We start from the raw sequence: 16,694 nt of genomic DNA on the forward strand, positions 1-16,694 counted from the left end.
GGTGGACAGCCGCACGCACACAGTGCACACACACGCTCTCTTGGCCGCAGCGCGCCGGATTATCGCCGACGTCCGACTCTGACGTCCGACGGCTGATGAGAAGCTCGCGCCGCAGTTAAAAAAGCCGCGCCAGCTCCACGTGAGTGACTTCGGCCCGCATACGGTGCGCGTTGTCGCCCGCCTGGTACTTTACGGGAGGGGAAAAAAAATACGGCGCCTCGTCAGAATTGTCAGAAATACGAGAGAGATCATGGCGGTGCCCAACAGCGGTGTAGGTGAGTTATTTTGTTTAGGCGGCCACCCGCGCGACTCCGCGACGGATTTTCCTCGTCCTCGTTTCTTTCCTTTCGATCGAGAAATCGGGGACCTCGAGGCGGGATCATTCGACGATCCTCGGACCCGGCGTTCCCGTGCCACGCGAGTTGACAGCGGACGTCGAGCGTGCCGCCCGTATTTCTCTCGCGTGCCGAGTCATCGAGACAGTGAACACGACGTTACACCTCCGTCGCGAGTCGATATCGCCCTTCCGCGGTATCCGCGGACTCATCTCGAGACCCGTGAATGACCTCGGAAACTCGCGACGGCGGAAAGGTTAACCATGCTCGATCCCTGCTCATCAAGCCATAACCTGTATCATCGCGCGGGTACATTTTCAGCTGTTACAACGCGACTGTGTACCGCGACATATATCCTTGCTTTTTTCCTTTTTCTTCCTCTTTTTGTGGATTTTCGATCCTTAAGCAACATCGGGTTAATGAGGATTTGTTAGACGGATTATACAATTATATACATTATATGGTTCAAAGATCTCAGCAATTCTCTTTAACTTCTAGATCGACCTTATATATGCTGAACCAAATATTTGCTGCTGAATATTTGCTGAACCTTGTATGAACCAAATTATATATACGGGATTGCGATTGAACTTAGAGCCTTGCCAATTATGAATCGACTGCTCCTATTGCCTACATGGAGTCACAACGTCATTCATCGAATGCTGTTTCAGTTATGCCCCGAAACTTTCGTCTCCTGGAGGAGTTGGAACAGGGCCAAAAAGGTGTGGGCGATGGCACGATCAGTTGGGGCCTGGAAAACGACGACGACATGACCCTCACGCATTGGACCGGTATGATAATTGGACCACCTAGGGTAAGATACCTTTTACTGGTGTCGTTTATCGTCACTGCGATAATACGAATCCGCACCGGTCTCTTCTCACGTTACTTTTCGTTCGATACAAGTCCACTTTTATGAGATTTCAGATACAAGCTAAGCTATACGTTGACGATACTTGCATTAGATGTTCATATTTTTAAAACTTTTCTTGTACTGGTATCAACTGCGGATAAAATATATTTGTGATACTTAAAATGAATAACTTATCGAAGATATGAAAATACAGTTTGAATATTAATATTGATTATGTGTGTTATATAGAAAATATATTTAATATTGTGTAACAAAACGAAAAATATATGATTCTATAAGAATTAACTGCATATGTTGCAAAGATGATGACTTAAAGAAACATATTCAGAATATCTTACGATATACGATTAATATAATGTTGTACTGACATCTTTTAGACACCGTATGAAAATAGGATGTATAGTTTGAAAATTGACTGCGGTCAGAGATACCCAGATGATGCCCCTAATGTAAGATTTTTAAGCAGAATCAATATGAATTGCATTAACAGTGCCACTGGAGCTGTAAGTATACAAGATCGCAATGTGCGTGTACATTAAGATAAAAAATACATGTACCTGAAATAACACATAAAATTTCCATATACAAGGTGGATAATCGCAGTGTTCCGGTTCTTGCGAAATGGCAACGAGAGTACACAATTAAAACAGTTCTCCAGGAACTCCGTCGTTTGATGACGTTGAAGGAAAATATGAAACTTTCTCAGCCTCCGGAGGGCAGCACTTTTTAGCCTAACCGTATGAACAGAGATATCTTCCTTTTTGCAATAGCATGAGGCGAGATTTAAAGGTACCAAATAATATTAAAAGGGTGCCCGCTGAAAATATATGTTTAAAAAGAAACAAAAAAAAACGAAAAAAACAGCTTTGTGAAAGAAAGGAGGTAATAGCTTGGAAAGTTGAATGAGTGTATCGAGTTTATGTATAGATTAGGTAGAACAATTGACAAAAATGCATTTGTCAAGCACAGCTGGTTCTTCGTCGGAATTTTTCACTAAAAATGTATTTTTCCGAAACCCCCGATTATTTCATTGCATATACATCATGTTCGCGCACGAGATTGTAATTCGATGCGAATGCGAATTGGTTGAAGGAAACGCCGCTCCAGCTTTTCAAGCTAGTACAATGTAAAGCGGAAAAAAATCATATTTTGAATCATAAAACTGGAGACACAGACCATGTAATAAAAACGAATAATCAGTAAGAATAACTTATGCCTTTGAAGTTTTTTAATGAGAGAAGAAGAGTAATGTCTGGTATTGCGAACCATTTTAAGATTTCTCTTCTGTTTGCGCGCAAGTGCCATTTCATCTCTTGCAGAGGTGTGTCTCTCTCTCTCTCTCTCTCTCACTCAACGCTACGGTAGAAAATTTGTAAATTTTGAACCATAAATATGTACGTCCATTTTACTTTTCCGTGCTGCGTACACTGTTTCAACTAGCGATCTACAATGAAATAACGTACGTGTTTGAGAAATTATATCCTTAAAAAAACGGCCTCTCTCTCTTTCACGCTAAACGAACCACGTTTCGTAATTGATGAGGAGATGTCGCTTTGTAATCGAAGCATGCATAAATGACAATTTGATTTGTAATATCTCGTATATATAGTGAATAATGATACAATGCTGCATGGCAAAGTACATCAATGTATGAAGCGTCGCTGAATAATGAGATCTTTTAGTCGATATCATATTAGAACATATTGAAAGTTTACCAATTTTTCATGTGTATTTGAGGTTACGTCTATTAAAATGCGATAGAATTATAGAGTATGATAGTGCTTACTGTTTGACACAAGGGCTTCATGATTGATGTATTATGTGAATATTATTTTTGTTATATAATTATCAAAATCATATCTAATTCCTAACACACTGTGTAAAGTACAGAAGCTGCATATTGTTAAGAAAATCGAATGCATCTTTAGTGCAATCACGACTATTTACATTGTAGTCCATGTAAATAGTATATTGCTGAAAATCGAATTATATGCAGCTTATTGATGATAAATGATATGTTCCAGCAAAAAAATAATCGTTATTACAACGTCATCTCAAGATTTATGTTATCTAATTAATCGAAAGGATCTTTATACCTAAAGTTCCACCAAAAGTAGATTTTGAAATATCTCTACATTTGATTGTGTAATGTAAAATTTTTCTGATTATCCGAACGAAAGATATATATACCTCTTTGTCCGCTTTGCATTTCTGTATTACACTATCGGTAATATAATAGTGTAATTTAAATCATCCTATTAAAAGAGTAACAAGTTATAGCTCCATGTGGACGAAAACAAGCTTAAGGAGAATAAAGTGATTTCCTTAGAAGTGAGCGTTCCTTCTATTTCTTACCTACACATGTTAGCGGCCTTTTTTTTAGCTTTGAATAAATTGTTGCTTATTAAAACCAAACGACTTCGTCATTCGTATTAAGACTTTTGCAGACGTTTCTCCTCGTATATTAATCTTAAAAAATGGATTGAACAAAAACTTTAAATTGAAATAATTTGTAAAAAATATTGGAATACAAAATCGCATAATGAAAACTTACCAAAGATGAATATAATAATATATTTAGCCAAATATCCTTTTATCTAGCTTAAAATATCCTTTCATCTTGAAAATGTCCGTAAATATTCGACATATCTTACGAGTCGCTTAAAATTGCGAATAAATCATTGTGCGTCTCATCAAAGGAGTGAACCTTGTTTATGTTTAACAATTTTATTTAAATCAGACGATGACTCCATTCGGTATAGCTATGTACAATGTTTAATTTAATAGATTTTGGTAATGATGACAAATTGACACTTTGTCAAATGCTATATGAATAAGTTTGAACCTTCAGAAAGGAGCCACATTGCCGGAGATACATTGCTTAAATTGCGAAACTACATTCCGATACCAGCGCAACAGCTAATATCACGGCGTTAATTTTCATTTGCTAATTTTTAGGGTATTTTTTAGGGACAAACATTAATTTTGTACTCTTTAAGGTTGTCCACTTGTGTCGCTTGAAGTAGTATGCAGCAGCAGTGAGAATTGAAAATATTCCAATAGCCTGTAAATAATTTATATTGAAATAATTATACGATAAGATGAACCAAAGTAAAATGGACTTTAGAGATGTTTACTTCACCTTAATAGTCATTCTTTTTCGGTCGTCAAATTCGTGATTGGCAGTCCACATTAGGAATGTGGTAATGTCTTTTGCTACTTGAGAAGCAGTTGCTGGAGTACCATCTTCATATTCTAAGACTTCGTTATAAATAGCCTGTATGACGGAGTAAAATTATTATTTTTATTATTTTTATTATCATTAATGGGTGCAAAATTCAATATATCGCTAATTGTAACATCTTCAATTTAAAACAATGTGAATAACTCACCTGTGCCATACCAATGGCACCACCTGCAAAATATGGATTGAAATATTGTCCTTCTCTTAAATTTATACCGGCTGGTGGATCACAATATCCAGTCAGTAAAGCGAAAACGTAGTTCTGAAATATATATAAAATATATTTTTAATTAAATGCAAGTTGTGGCAATAATAAAAATATTTCTACAGCAAAATTTAAAAAAGTGGAAATTAATTGTAAATTAATAGATTTAATTTTTAATTCCACTCATATTCTCTTTCTATACGTTACTCAAAATTGACTTACCTCTCCATCGTGCCTGGCGTTAAGCATGTAAGATAGATCAGGTGGATAAGCACCGTTGTTCGCTGCTCTAGCAGCTTCTTCATTTGGATATGGAGATGGCACGTAATCAAACAGTTTTCCTGGACGTTTGAAGAATTCTCCCGTGTCGTCAGGGCCATCTTCTACCTGTATCGTAAAAGTCAGTTATATTATTAAGTCTTATATTCTATAAAATTATAAGAGACGTTTTTCATAGTTAATATTGTAAAATGTACCATGACTTCTTCCGCGAGAGCTTTGGCTTCCGCTTCGGTGTGAGTAACATTAACGAGGTGACGGTATGCCACATATTGCAAACTATGACAAGCTGCACACACGTTCTTGTAGACATCCCAGCCTCGTCGCATACTGCAAAATATAGGTTAATAACACATTTGTATAGTTGATTGTTAATATTTAAATACTAAAGTATTGTACCTAGCATGATCTAGCGAATTGAACCATCCATAAAAATCCCATTTGTACGTCGGAGGATGAGCTATCAAGTCAATAGCTCTTGCCGAGCTATCTAGAGCATAGATGAAGGCACTTATGCCTCCGGCAGTCACTCCTAAGCATGTTAATAACTGTAATTAAAAATATTAGAGATATTACTTTCTTACACTATATAGTTTATATAATGTCGCTGTCACATATTATATAACATTGTCATATATTCGAAATATAAATAAAACAGTAATCTGTCCTAACTTACTAACACATGCAGTTTGAAGGAACACAAAGTTGTTTCTGACAGACGAGGAATTGGATAAGGTTGGGATATCTCTTCGAGCAAGATAAATTAAATTCACATACCACTTTTCGACTCCTAGGCCATTCTTTCACAGTGGAAAAATTACTGGTCTGCAAAAACAAAGTTTAAAGTGTAAGTACAATAAGTTTAAGTGTAACATATTTTAGAAGAAAATAAGGAGAAAAATATTTGCAACATTGCTCCAATCCATACATTCACCTCTTTTACATTTCTATTTTCTTTCTTCACATACTGTGATTTTGCTGCAATTATTTTAATCGTTAATTATCTTCAAAAAGATACACATCCTTTATATATTATATATATTGCCTAAAATAATTATTATAAAATTTTATATATAATCTCAAATTAATCTCATCTCTCTAATATCTGTTAAAGTCAAAGATTAATGTGTGCTAATAAATAAGTAAAATTAGGTTCAGGGGCTTTCCATATGTTCCATTCTTATGAATATTACTATGACATAATCAAATCAAAAGGAATACACTTAACAAACGTTCAATAACATAAAGTATGTGATAACACATCCGACTCTTCAATCAACTCAAAACTGACAATTGATGACAATCGACGGCATAATCGTTTCTACAGTTAGACGATAAAATCCACGTGTGCAGACTAATTCGTTGTGACAGCGAGCGCGATATAAACGCCCATTCATTCACCTGTGCCACTGGCCGCGCACGGCGGTGCATCGGTGGAGCATGTTTGATATCATGGCAGCATCCCGATTTTCGGTATCGCTCGCTATTACATAACATCTGTTAAAGTGCCGTCGGAACCGTCACCGCCGTCGACGTTGCGCGCCGTCAAACGCCTCGCCGGGCGTCCCGACGTCGCGCGAACGTCCCGCGGGACGTATAATCCTCGCCGAGGAAGGCGTGACATTAGCAGCCGACAGCTCGCACGGTGTCCAGCTCGCGAGGCCGCGTATCAATATTGGTTAACGTCAGGTGTCGTTGACACGGACGACGCGATGTCGCCGGTGATTTTCGCGAGGAAATATGCGCGGTTGCTGAAAAATTGCTCGAAGATTCGTCTCTCACTTACCTGGCCGATCAACGTGCCATAATTCGGTTTCAGAAGACCCGATTTACAAATCCGACCTAACGTCGCCGCCATGTTGGCCAGAGGTGCAATGTGCGGAGAGGGTTATGCTAGTCAGTGAACGATCCGCTGGACGGTCGACGTAGAATCAGCCTCGCGACTTATCGCAAAAATCCTCCCGCGATTATTCCAGCACCGCGGATCGGTCGCGAGGGATTAAAAAGAGAGGTTAAAAAACGTCGGTAGGGAGAACACCGTGAAGACGACTTCGGTCGGGGACTCGCCGGACTCGCCCCAGGCTTGCCAACACTTGCCAACGTCGCGGCGAACGTTCACGCGCCTAATCCAATGTCCATTTCTATCAGTGCAGATCAATCTCGGTTTACCTAATTAATTACGTTTTATCTTTTTCTAATTCTTGGAGCTATAGGCAAAAAAAAATAAAAAGTAAATTGAACCAAGATAAAATTAATCTACGTTGGTAGAAATGGATATATAAATCTGCGACTCGACTCACAATTATTTTGTGATACGCGGAATTTTGTATTTTACGTTCATGTGTCATTTTTCATTATATTTATGTAATCGTATAACATATTATTTATAGAATACGTACGTTATAGAAATATATAATATTACATCTCTCTGGTGAAACAATTTCTCAATATATTTTGTCAGAAATTTTCTCTAATAAGAATTTCTCATATTTTAGATTTATATAAAAAATATATCTCTTTTTTCTCAGATACTATTTCAGAAATAATATGGATTTTATATATTTCAATATATTTTAAGAATATAAAACAAATACATTTTGTTTCACTCTAACTTATTGCAACAATGTTCACCATAATGTCTAAAAGACATCATAAAGATGTCTTTAAAATGCTAGAAATCTTAAAGATGTCTTTATGATGTCTTTTAGACATTAATTGCTACCTGGGAGACTATTGGACGAAGCGTAAAGTACTTTTGACAAGGAGAGTGATATTTGAGAGGTGAGGAAAAAATCATTGGGCCATCTTTGATCAGATTTTGCGTACATACACGATATATCTATTTTAATGCCCCGTTAACGTAAAATTTTAATCGAGGCATCGCTGCGATTTAAAATTACACATAATCCGTAATTAAAAATAGTGGAAAAGTGAATATAAAACACCATACTCCGTGTAATTAATCGTTATCGCTATCTTGTGAATAATTAAGATTCTCTTTTCCTCCTCAAGCTTCAATCTCGCGGAAATATTTTGGTCCAAATAACAGGCCTGGACTTCTTTTTAGCTGAACTCCTTGCACGGTTTATTTTTCCTCTTTTTCTTTTCACATTGGAGAAAAAAAGGGAGAAAAGATGAACTGTGCAGGAAGTTGAGCTAAAATAGAACAGACCTATTCCTACATCCATGCGGCGAAAATATTTTCGCCATTTGAAAATAGCCCCGGAGCTCTCTGACTCCTATTTGACTCCGGCTCCGGCTCCGGCTCCGGCTCCGGCTCCGGCTCCGGCGGCAACGCCGGTAACGCGCGCGCGTGGGGGGCTCGGGCGCATGCGCGACGCGTCGTTGGCATTCTTGGGGGAGTCTCGGCTCGGGCAGTCCGCCGTCGACCATTGCTGTCAGCTGGACTGGCCCCGTCAGATGGTGTCGTGAATCTCTCGTGAAATCACATCGATCGCCGCGCGACGGAGCCAGAGTCAAGATGAGCGGTGGTATGCCAGAGCTGGGCTCGAAGATCAGCTTGATCTCGAAGGCGGATATTCGTTATGAGGGCCGTCTCTTCACCGTCGACCCGCAGGAGTGCACGATTGCCCTGGCTAACGGTGAGTACAAGCACGGCGAGAGAATCCAAGATGGACTCCCGCCGCACCGCACATTCACCGTGCCGTCCCGCCGCCGTCGCCGCCACCGCCATCATCGCCGCCGCCGCGGCGGCCACTGTCGTCGTCATCACCGCCGCTGAGAATCAGCATCCCGCGTCTTCGCTCGTTTTTCGCTCCGGCGAGGAACGGCCCGTCCGCGACCGGTGTCCTTGCGACCGGCGCGACCTGTCGCCCGGTTCGTCCGTGTCAGTGGGCGCGGGAACGGTACCTTCACCTTACGTGTCTCGTCACGTTTCTCCTGCCGCGAACGAACGTAACAGAGGTCATTCCTTCGCGACTCCTCGCGGAAAGCCGTGAATTCGATGCTCCAACCGGCCCCGATCCTCTCGACGCCGTTCCGTCGGCTCCGCGCTGACCGCGTTGTCCAGTCGCCCGCCGACGCGCCGGAAAGTAATCCGATACCCGCGATTCGGCGGTCATCGCGCCGCGAAACAACCGGGGTCGCGGCGACCTGTGGCAGTTCCCCTTCGCAACGAGGACGTTTCTCATAGAGCCCTGGCCGCGACACGTCGTGTGCCGATTCCGCTGAGACGATCCGTCGATCACGCGTTTTCTCTTGCGCATTCAGCGAAAAAATCCGCCGGAACTGTTATGGCTGATCGCTTGACCCGCGTGCGGTTATGTCGCGGTCACGCGGTTTGGCGATCGTCGAAGTTAGCGTGTAGAAATTAGAGGACGAGGAGTCGTCTTAAATCGTCGAGATTTTCACGATGCTAGGTTATCGAGGCTCGACAGTAGCAGATAAATCTGGGTGGATTTAAAAAATCTAGCGCGGAACGCTTTGTGCGAGCATATATAATTTGCCGCTTTTAATATTTTAAGAATAGGTACTCCAAGAATTTATAGAACGGCTAATACCAGTACGTTATTAATGCTGAGGATGTAATTTCGAATTTGAGTTTGGTATGTGTGCCGTTTGCGTGGAATGTTTGTCTCTTTTTTCTGTCGAATGTTTACATGCCCTTGCTCCCCCTTGTTCCGTTATCCTACCCATAATAAGTGACTTTGGCGAGAATTTTCGGATAGAAGGAGCAAATATTATTCTCGGAAATGTACTATTGAAGTCGTGTAAAAGAAATGTATAAATATAAGACTTTAACTTTTCACGATTGACTAATGTAAAATAGATCCTACATAGATGTAAGATTCCACTTTTCACGATTGATTAATGTAAAATAGATGTGCATAAATATAAGATTCCACTTTTCGCGATTTATTAATGTAAAATAGATGTGCATAAAGCTGTTTTATATAATAAATTTATGTGACATAAATATTGGAGCTGTTAATACAAAGGATTTGAATACTAGACATCTATCTGTTTTATTACAGATATTTTTCAAGTAAAATCCCTATTTATTTTATCTGTGAAACAGATATATAACTTGAATATTCGAGTACTAGCAGCACACACATACCGATAAATTCCCATTCGATGTAACAAAGAGCTGTAACAGTGTTGCTAATTGCAGCAATTTGAAACAACTGAATTATTTATTGTTTTTCGTAGTGCGCTCCTTTGGTACCGAAGATCGAGAGACTCAACTTCCCGTGGCACCACAAAACCAGGTGTACGAGTACATTCTGTTTCGTGGATCGGATATCAAGGATATCAGAGTCGTCAACAATGTTAGTTCTATTCCCAACGATCCAGCTATCGTACAGGTAATTATTTTATAGATAGAATTTATTTACTTCAGCTTTTACATAAATAGCCAGGAAGGGACTTGGTTTACAATTTAAAACTTATCCTCACTCATCCATCCATACCATTGTACGCTCGCTGCCCTCTTAAACTAACCTAAACTACTTAGACCTAAACTATCACAATCTTTATCTTTGGCTTGATTTTCCTTTCTCTTTTTAATTTTCTTCTCCCTCTTCTTCCATAATTTTCGCAACATTTTACCCTTATCTAAATCTAGTTCATCACTCCACAGCCTTTTCCACTTCTCCGCCTCGTCATTACCTAAATCCTTAAACCATACACTCGCTCTCTGACATTCCTTTACATAATGTTCCATACAGTCATTGCCATCACCGCACCAAATACATTTTTTCCAATCTTCTAACCAATATTTGTTTGCTTCTTCCAAATTTCCGCATCTCAGTTTTATTAAAGCTCTAGGTAATTATTTTATAGAGTTTTTCTATTCTCTGTAAAGAAACGCGTCTTCAAATTTGGCATTAACAAGGTCTGAAAGTGAAATCAATCGTATCGTGTGTGTTAAACATTGATGAATTTAATCAGAATTTTAGCTGACTTGATTATCAATTGTTCGTAGATGACAGTGCAGCCATCTATGGGCCAGCAATCGTATCAACCACAGCCCAGTTATGCTCATCCGATGATGGGCCAGATGGGCCCGATGGGTGGCCAATACGGAGCCCCCTATGGCATGGGTATGGGAGCCATGGGCCCGGTAATGGGAATGCCAACCGCAGCTAGAGATCCGCGCGGACCAATGAATAAACAGCCAAGTGAGTTGAGCTTGGGCTCTGCTGAACCCAATGCCATCTCTATCCCAAACTCACTGCCAACGGCCAATATCGACCCATTACCAAAAGATCAATCTCTGGAAGATGGTAACTGTTTTTGCTATGAAGTATCCCTTGCTTTGCTGGCATGTTTCTTGCTGCTCCTGCTTTGGTAATGCCTTTCTCTGGTTAAGCTTCACGCTGTCAAAAAATGGCGTAAATCGTATGCATACGAGAATACATGTGATAATGTATTCTAACATTTTTTTAAATATGTTACTTACAATTAATGTTATAGTAACAAATTTAGAATTATTTTACTAACAAAAATCTATTATCTTTGTTGCACTCTTACGTAGATTTTTCATATCTTGCAATCTTGAGTCTGCTTTGCTTATTTTCTATGTATACATGCATTTTATGATATAGAATTTTAATTGAATAAATATTGTGCATTTGTATGTATAACAAAAATTTTGATATTTTTATAAATTTTGAAACATTTTTTTAAATAAAAATATTCATTAAAATTTGTCATCTGTATAATCTTTATATACTTATATAATTTGGCTTTACGTTTAATCTTTTTTTAAAATTGGTAGATAATATTTTTGCATTTGCATGCATTTTTCAATTTTATTCCTTTTACGCTTATGTCATAATATAACAGAATAGCAATAACAGTGATAATAAACAATGATAATTGTTTAAAAATCCTCGAGAGATTTCTTTTATATTAGACACGCGAAACTTTTGTAGAAGTTAGTAGCAATCTTTCATTTCAAACGTTGGGAATGAAAAGTATATCTAAGTTATTTTCTTATACTAAAGTTTCGTGTTGGACTTGCTTGCAGTTTTGGTCGGCTATTGTCTCCTTAGATTAATAAAAATGGACATTATTTGACACATTCATGTTGCGATAATAGGTGTACTAGATCTCATTAGTGGTGGGTCTCGATCTACTACTCCTACATCATCCTTATTGACAAGGAAAAGTCCAACCATGGATCAGGGTATTCAGGTAGGACATGATCAACAGCAGCAGAGCAATAACATTGGCAAAATGAATGACAAGACAAATATCAGGACCGTCCAACCGCCTCGTCGAGACCATGATAGGTATTTTATTTAGAAAAACTAATTTTTGTCTTACTTTTAGAATAAAACCATAAAAGATGTGCGTATAATTTTATTTTTCCAGAATCCTGATATCAGAGAAATATGACTGTATCTCTTTACAATTGATTATTTTTATTTGCTTTACTTGCTAAATTTTCTAGTTATATAAATATAAAGCGATTCTACACAGATTTATATTATTTTTTATGAATTTGATAGATACAGATGGTATAGCTGAAACTTTATAGATATTTCATACATTTCATAATAAATGTTTTATTGCGTGTTTAGCCACGGAGGTACCAAAACCAACGCGGGTATGTCTCAATATAATGATGCGAAGAGGGATATGATGAAGCATGATGGCCAGAACCAAGGTCATATGCAAGGTGGTCGAGGCAACCGCGGTGGTTGGGTAAATCGCGGCAACATGAGAGGTCGAGGGGGCAGAGGACGTGGTGGTTTCCGTACAAATCAAGCAAACAACGCTGGTGCCAAGCCCAAGACACTGAAGTTTGATAACGACTACGATTTCGAACAAGCCAACACTGAGTTTGAAGAATTAAGGTAAGCGCAAACGTTCGCTATGAATATTGATGATTGATTCTGCATGGTTACGTGCCGGATTCATTTCAAGTAGCTGTTGAAATGACCAATGTGGATACCATGCAAAAGTAAATCAGTGCGAATTTAAAGCAATCGTAATTACAATAAATACGAATCGCTTACGCATCGCATTAACATTGCCTTATCATAAAATCATATTGCTTTCGGTAATATAATTTATACATTGATGTATCATATTGTAGGTCGCAATTGGCGAAAACGAAGATCGATGGTGCTGAAAATGAGAAGAAAGACGATAGTGGAAACGAGACAGGTGCTGGGGAAGGTGAACCTGAAGAGGAACCGGAAATTGTTCACTACGATAAGTCGAAATCATTCTTTGACAATATTAGCTGTGAAGCTGTTGAAAGGAGTAAAGGGTAAGCTTTATTAAAAATAAAATTTAGTAGATATAATCACCGTGCAACTGAATTTCAGTGAAACTATGATTTAATTCATCTTTTCTCTAAAATCGAAGAAAACTAAAATATTAAAAATTTAAGAGCATTTAAATTTGTGCCTGATTTGATTAATTTAGATACAATTTCCTTAATTTTAAAATGTATATGAATTGTTAAGTTTTTCGCAAAACAAGTATTGTATCAGACTTTTGTATCAGACTTTTTAATCGTTGTCAATTTGTCATCAATATAATTTCACAATTTGCAATTGTGAAATGTTTTGCATATAACGCAAATTTTTCCAGGCGATTCCAACGCACGGATTGGAGAACGGAACGAAAACTGAATTCAGAAACGTTCGGTGTGGCTTCCACGAGACGCGGTGGATTCCGCGGCCGTGGTTACTACAATCGCGGAATGGGAGGCATGTACAGAGGCGGTGGCGGCGGCGGTAATAACGCTGGATTCCGCGGTGGCTATCGAGGTAGCAGGGGCGGTAATCGCAAACCCCCTAATCAACTACAGAATAACACGGGGAGTCAAAATCGCGCGACCAACGAACAGTCTGCCTCTCAGTCGCAGAACGTTATCTAAATAAAAAAAAAAAAATAAAAAAAAAGTAATTTGTGTCACCGGTATGGCATGAAAAAAAGTAAATATGCCGAGGAGAATAAGCGATGCGCTATGTATAAGTATACACAACCATAGATTAAGATTTTTACGATATGTGCTCTACTGTTACGGACTGATTTGGGTTAGAATTTGGCAGTCAAATAACAGAGGATACACGGCCGGATTAAATGTAGATTATATTATATAACGGAGCGCGTTTGCAATCGCCAAACCGGTGGTTACGTGTTAGGTGACAAGAATCGCACATGTGGACGTTGCTGGCGCATATGACTTTGCATCGATATTTTGCGGCTAGATGATCGAAGAAGGTACTTTTAGAGACAAATTTTCTTACCGCTTAGTCGACAATGATCACGATGAATTGGCGTTGAAAGAATAGAACGTTTTTGTCAGAGAAGCGAAGTCAATGATTAGAACGTTCCTTATTCTTTTTTATTTTGATACTTATTTGTGGATTCAGATGTCTAAAGTTGGGAGGGGAAACCCTTTGTAAGGGATCTAGTCGTAAGTTTTATTTGAAATATATGTCTGTTAATACAATTCTTAATGGAAAAATCTGAAGCCGCTTTAAACGAACCAACGGTGTATCTGTTTATAGTTAGGGGAAAAAATTGTACAATTCAATCGTGATCATTCTTCAGTCCTGTTTTCTCAAGACTTGACTATAAATAATTATGGAATGGCTTTATGGTGATGGTGACTTGATAATACTGGTCGTTATGGAATAGCTGGCTTGTATCCGTATATCGGAAGTGAATGGCAACAGACGTGCATAAAAGTACTTTCTCGTCAAAGTATGTAAAAATCGATTGTATCTAATTGCATTTGTCGAGAATAGGAATATTGTGAGGTATATATAGTACAAGGCAAATCTGATGAAAAATGGCATTCTTTTCTTTTGTTTTTGGTTTTTTTGAGTGTACGCAGACAAATTTTTTCGAGTCCTCGGCACGAAGTTCATGTAAAATGTATGATTTTATAAGGCGGATAAAAGTGGGAAATAATCGAAAGCCAGTTTATATAAAAATGTTTGTATTATTAAATTGTAATCTTACGGTCCGCCTACTCTTTCTTTGCAAGATCTGCATCTAGAATTATGAAAGATGTAAGCGTCAGTCTTATTGTAAGTAACTAAGTTCTAAATCATGTTACATAATTGTCATTGTGTTCTGCAATTAAGGATTCCTCGATTGCTCTCATATGGAATAGTTTTGATTGATACAATTATAAGGCTACATTATAATCAGTAATTAATTATATCGAACTTACAATTTATATAATGCTTATTAAAATGAATTTTTTTTCACAAACATTTGTAATTATATCTTAAATCAGTATCTTGTCAATTTGTTTTTTTTTTCTGTTCTGTTAACTCCAAAACTAGTATAATGTTTACACATAATTCAAAGGAACATTCGTATTTGATATACATGTATACAATCAGAAAATATTTAAATAATAATTTATTATTAATGACATAATTTTCCATTAGAACGTTATGTAAAATAACGATTATGCATGTATATTCAAGTGAAAATCATTAATCCATTTTTTTTTCTTTCATAAATTTATTCAATCGCTTTAGTCTTGGGACGAGAGCAGCACTTTACGTATGTATATGTAAGTGTAAACGAGAGTGTACATGGATCACGTAAAATCGAAAGCTTATGACGAAGATTTTCAAGGCGTATTTTAAAATGCATAAAAATAATTTACTCGTAATTCGATTGTAATTGACTAATTACGCTCTCGAAGAATCCTTTCGGATGCACGACGACGCTGCGCGAAATTAGAATTATGTTAAATATGCAAGTGCGAGTAAGGGTAAAAGCATGATAATATCCTTAAAGATATAAGACGTGGAAGAAACAAAATAAGAACATTATTTGCGACTATTATTTTTCTATGGCTCATACGGAGAGTCCGCAACTCATACAGATATTATATACACACACATAAACACATACGTACGCAACTTGAGATTTACATAACTGATAAGCAAACCTCCAATAGGCTATCAGAGAAAATGCAGAAATGCAAATGAAGTAAAAAGAAACATAGGACTATAAAACGAAGTAAGCGAGTAGAAAAAGAAATGGTATATGGTGAGTAAATTTAACTTTTAAGTTTTATGCCTAGAGCATGTGAGAAGAATTCATAATGTACGCGAGAATGGATTTTTGTTTTGTACAGCGGATATATATTGTGATTCCCGATGCTGAATAATACTGAAATGATGAGATAACACGTCGTCGTGTCATTTCTGACCTCCTACACACTACTTTCCAATAATCGAATGAAACGGAACGCTTTCTCGTTTCCTCGCGAAGTTGTAACGTCGAGTACTGTAAGGCATTCGCGCAGATCGTCTCGCGCTTACCCCTTTGACGTATGTGCAAAAATGTGAAAGATATAACGATTTACGAATTTAAATGCTAGATTACGCGAATTTTAAAGAGCGACTCGAGATATGAGAGATACGTGTTGTTTCGAAAAAAAGGAGATGTACGCGGATATAAGTAAAATTATATAACGTCATTAATAGGAATTCGAACATATGTTGTTGGTAAAACTATCGTGTGTCTGGCGATACCGAAGTGTGCTGCGCATGCGGTGTGATTAGAATGTATGCAAAAAGAAAAAAAGAAACAGCGTCTTCCATGCACTATATCCAGTGTTTTAAATGCTTGATAAGCGACACGGTAAACTAGAATGATTTATTACACGCGATATCGCACCCTCTCCGTAGAGATTAACGGGTCCCGTTAGTTCGTAACTTAAACTCACTGGAAGTAGTTATGTTTTTCTGTTTTTGCACACGGACTTCTCATGCCGTTTTTTTTTTTAATGGCTCGGAA

At 38.1% G+C, this 16,694-nt stretch overlaps 3 protein-coding genes across 5 annotated transcripts; 2 read left to right on the forward strand and 1 right to left on the reverse strand.

Annotated features, from left to right (window-relative positions):
* Positions 1-6: 6 nt before the first annotated feature.
* Positions 7-3,540, forward strand: Uev1a (Ubiquitin-conjugating enzyme variant 1A). Its single transcript, XM_071774958.1, has 4 exons — positions 7-275; positions 1,007-1,149; positions 1,587-1,712; positions 1,799-3,540. The coding sequence occupies exons 1-4, from the start codon at positions 251-253 to the stop codon at positions 1,937-1,939; spliced, it is 435 nt and encodes a 144-aa protein (XP_071631059.1). The 5' UTR covers positions 7-250; the 3' UTR covers positions 1,940-3,540.
* Positions 3,541-3,917: 377 nt separating this feature from the next.
* On the reverse strand, positions 3,918-7,027 carry Cyt-c1 (Cytochrome c1). Of its 2 annotated transcripts, none has more exons than XM_071774953.1 (8): positions 6,724-7,027; positions 5,715-5,762; positions 5,337-5,485; positions 5,135-5,267; positions 4,881-5,045; positions 4,602-4,715; positions 4,352-4,486; positions 3,918-4,273 (listed from the first exon to the last, which is right to left on the reverse strand). In XM_071774953.1, exons 1-8 carry the CDS (start codon positions 6,793-6,795, stop codon positions 4,157-4,159), a joined length of 933 nt encoding a protein of 310 aa, XP_071631054.1. In that variant the 5' UTR covers positions 6,796-7,027; the 3' UTR covers positions 3,918-4,156. The 2 variants fall into 2 exon arrangements, with proteins under 2 accessions (XP_071631054.1, XP_071631053.1); XM_071774952.1 differs by lacking the exon at positions 6,724-7,027 and adding an exon at positions 6,339-6,696.
* A 1,270-nt stretch (positions 7,028-8,297) lies between these two features.
* Tral (trailer hitch) lies at positions 8,298-13,822 on the forward strand. 2 transcript variants are annotated; one of them, XM_071777234.1, is made up of 7 exons: positions 8,298-8,539; positions 10,110-10,264; positions 10,885-11,185; positions 12,004-12,196; positions 12,488-12,763; positions 13,006-13,182; positions 13,509-13,822. In XM_071777234.1, the coding sequence occupies exons 1-7, from the start codon at positions 8,419-8,421 to the stop codon at positions 13,795-13,797; spliced, it is 1,512 nt and encodes a 503-aa protein (XP_071633335.1). In that variant the 5' UTR covers positions 8,298-8,418; the 3' UTR covers positions 13,798-13,822. The 2 variants fall into 2 exon arrangements, with proteins under 2 accessions (XP_071633335.1, XP_071633336.1); XM_071777235.1 differs by having other exon boundaries at positions 8,299-8,539; positions 10,885-11,080.
* The last annotated feature ends 2,872 nt before the right edge of the window (positions 13,823-16,694 follow it).

The sequence above is a fragment of the Temnothorax longispinosus genome, chromosome 4, assembly GCF_030848805.1.
Source record: "Temnothorax longispinosus isolate EJ_2023e chromosome 4, Tlon_JGU_v1, whole genome shotgun sequence".
Lineage (NCBI taxonomy): Eukaryota > Metazoa > Arthropoda > Insecta > Hymenoptera > Formicidae > Temnothorax > Temnothorax longispinosus.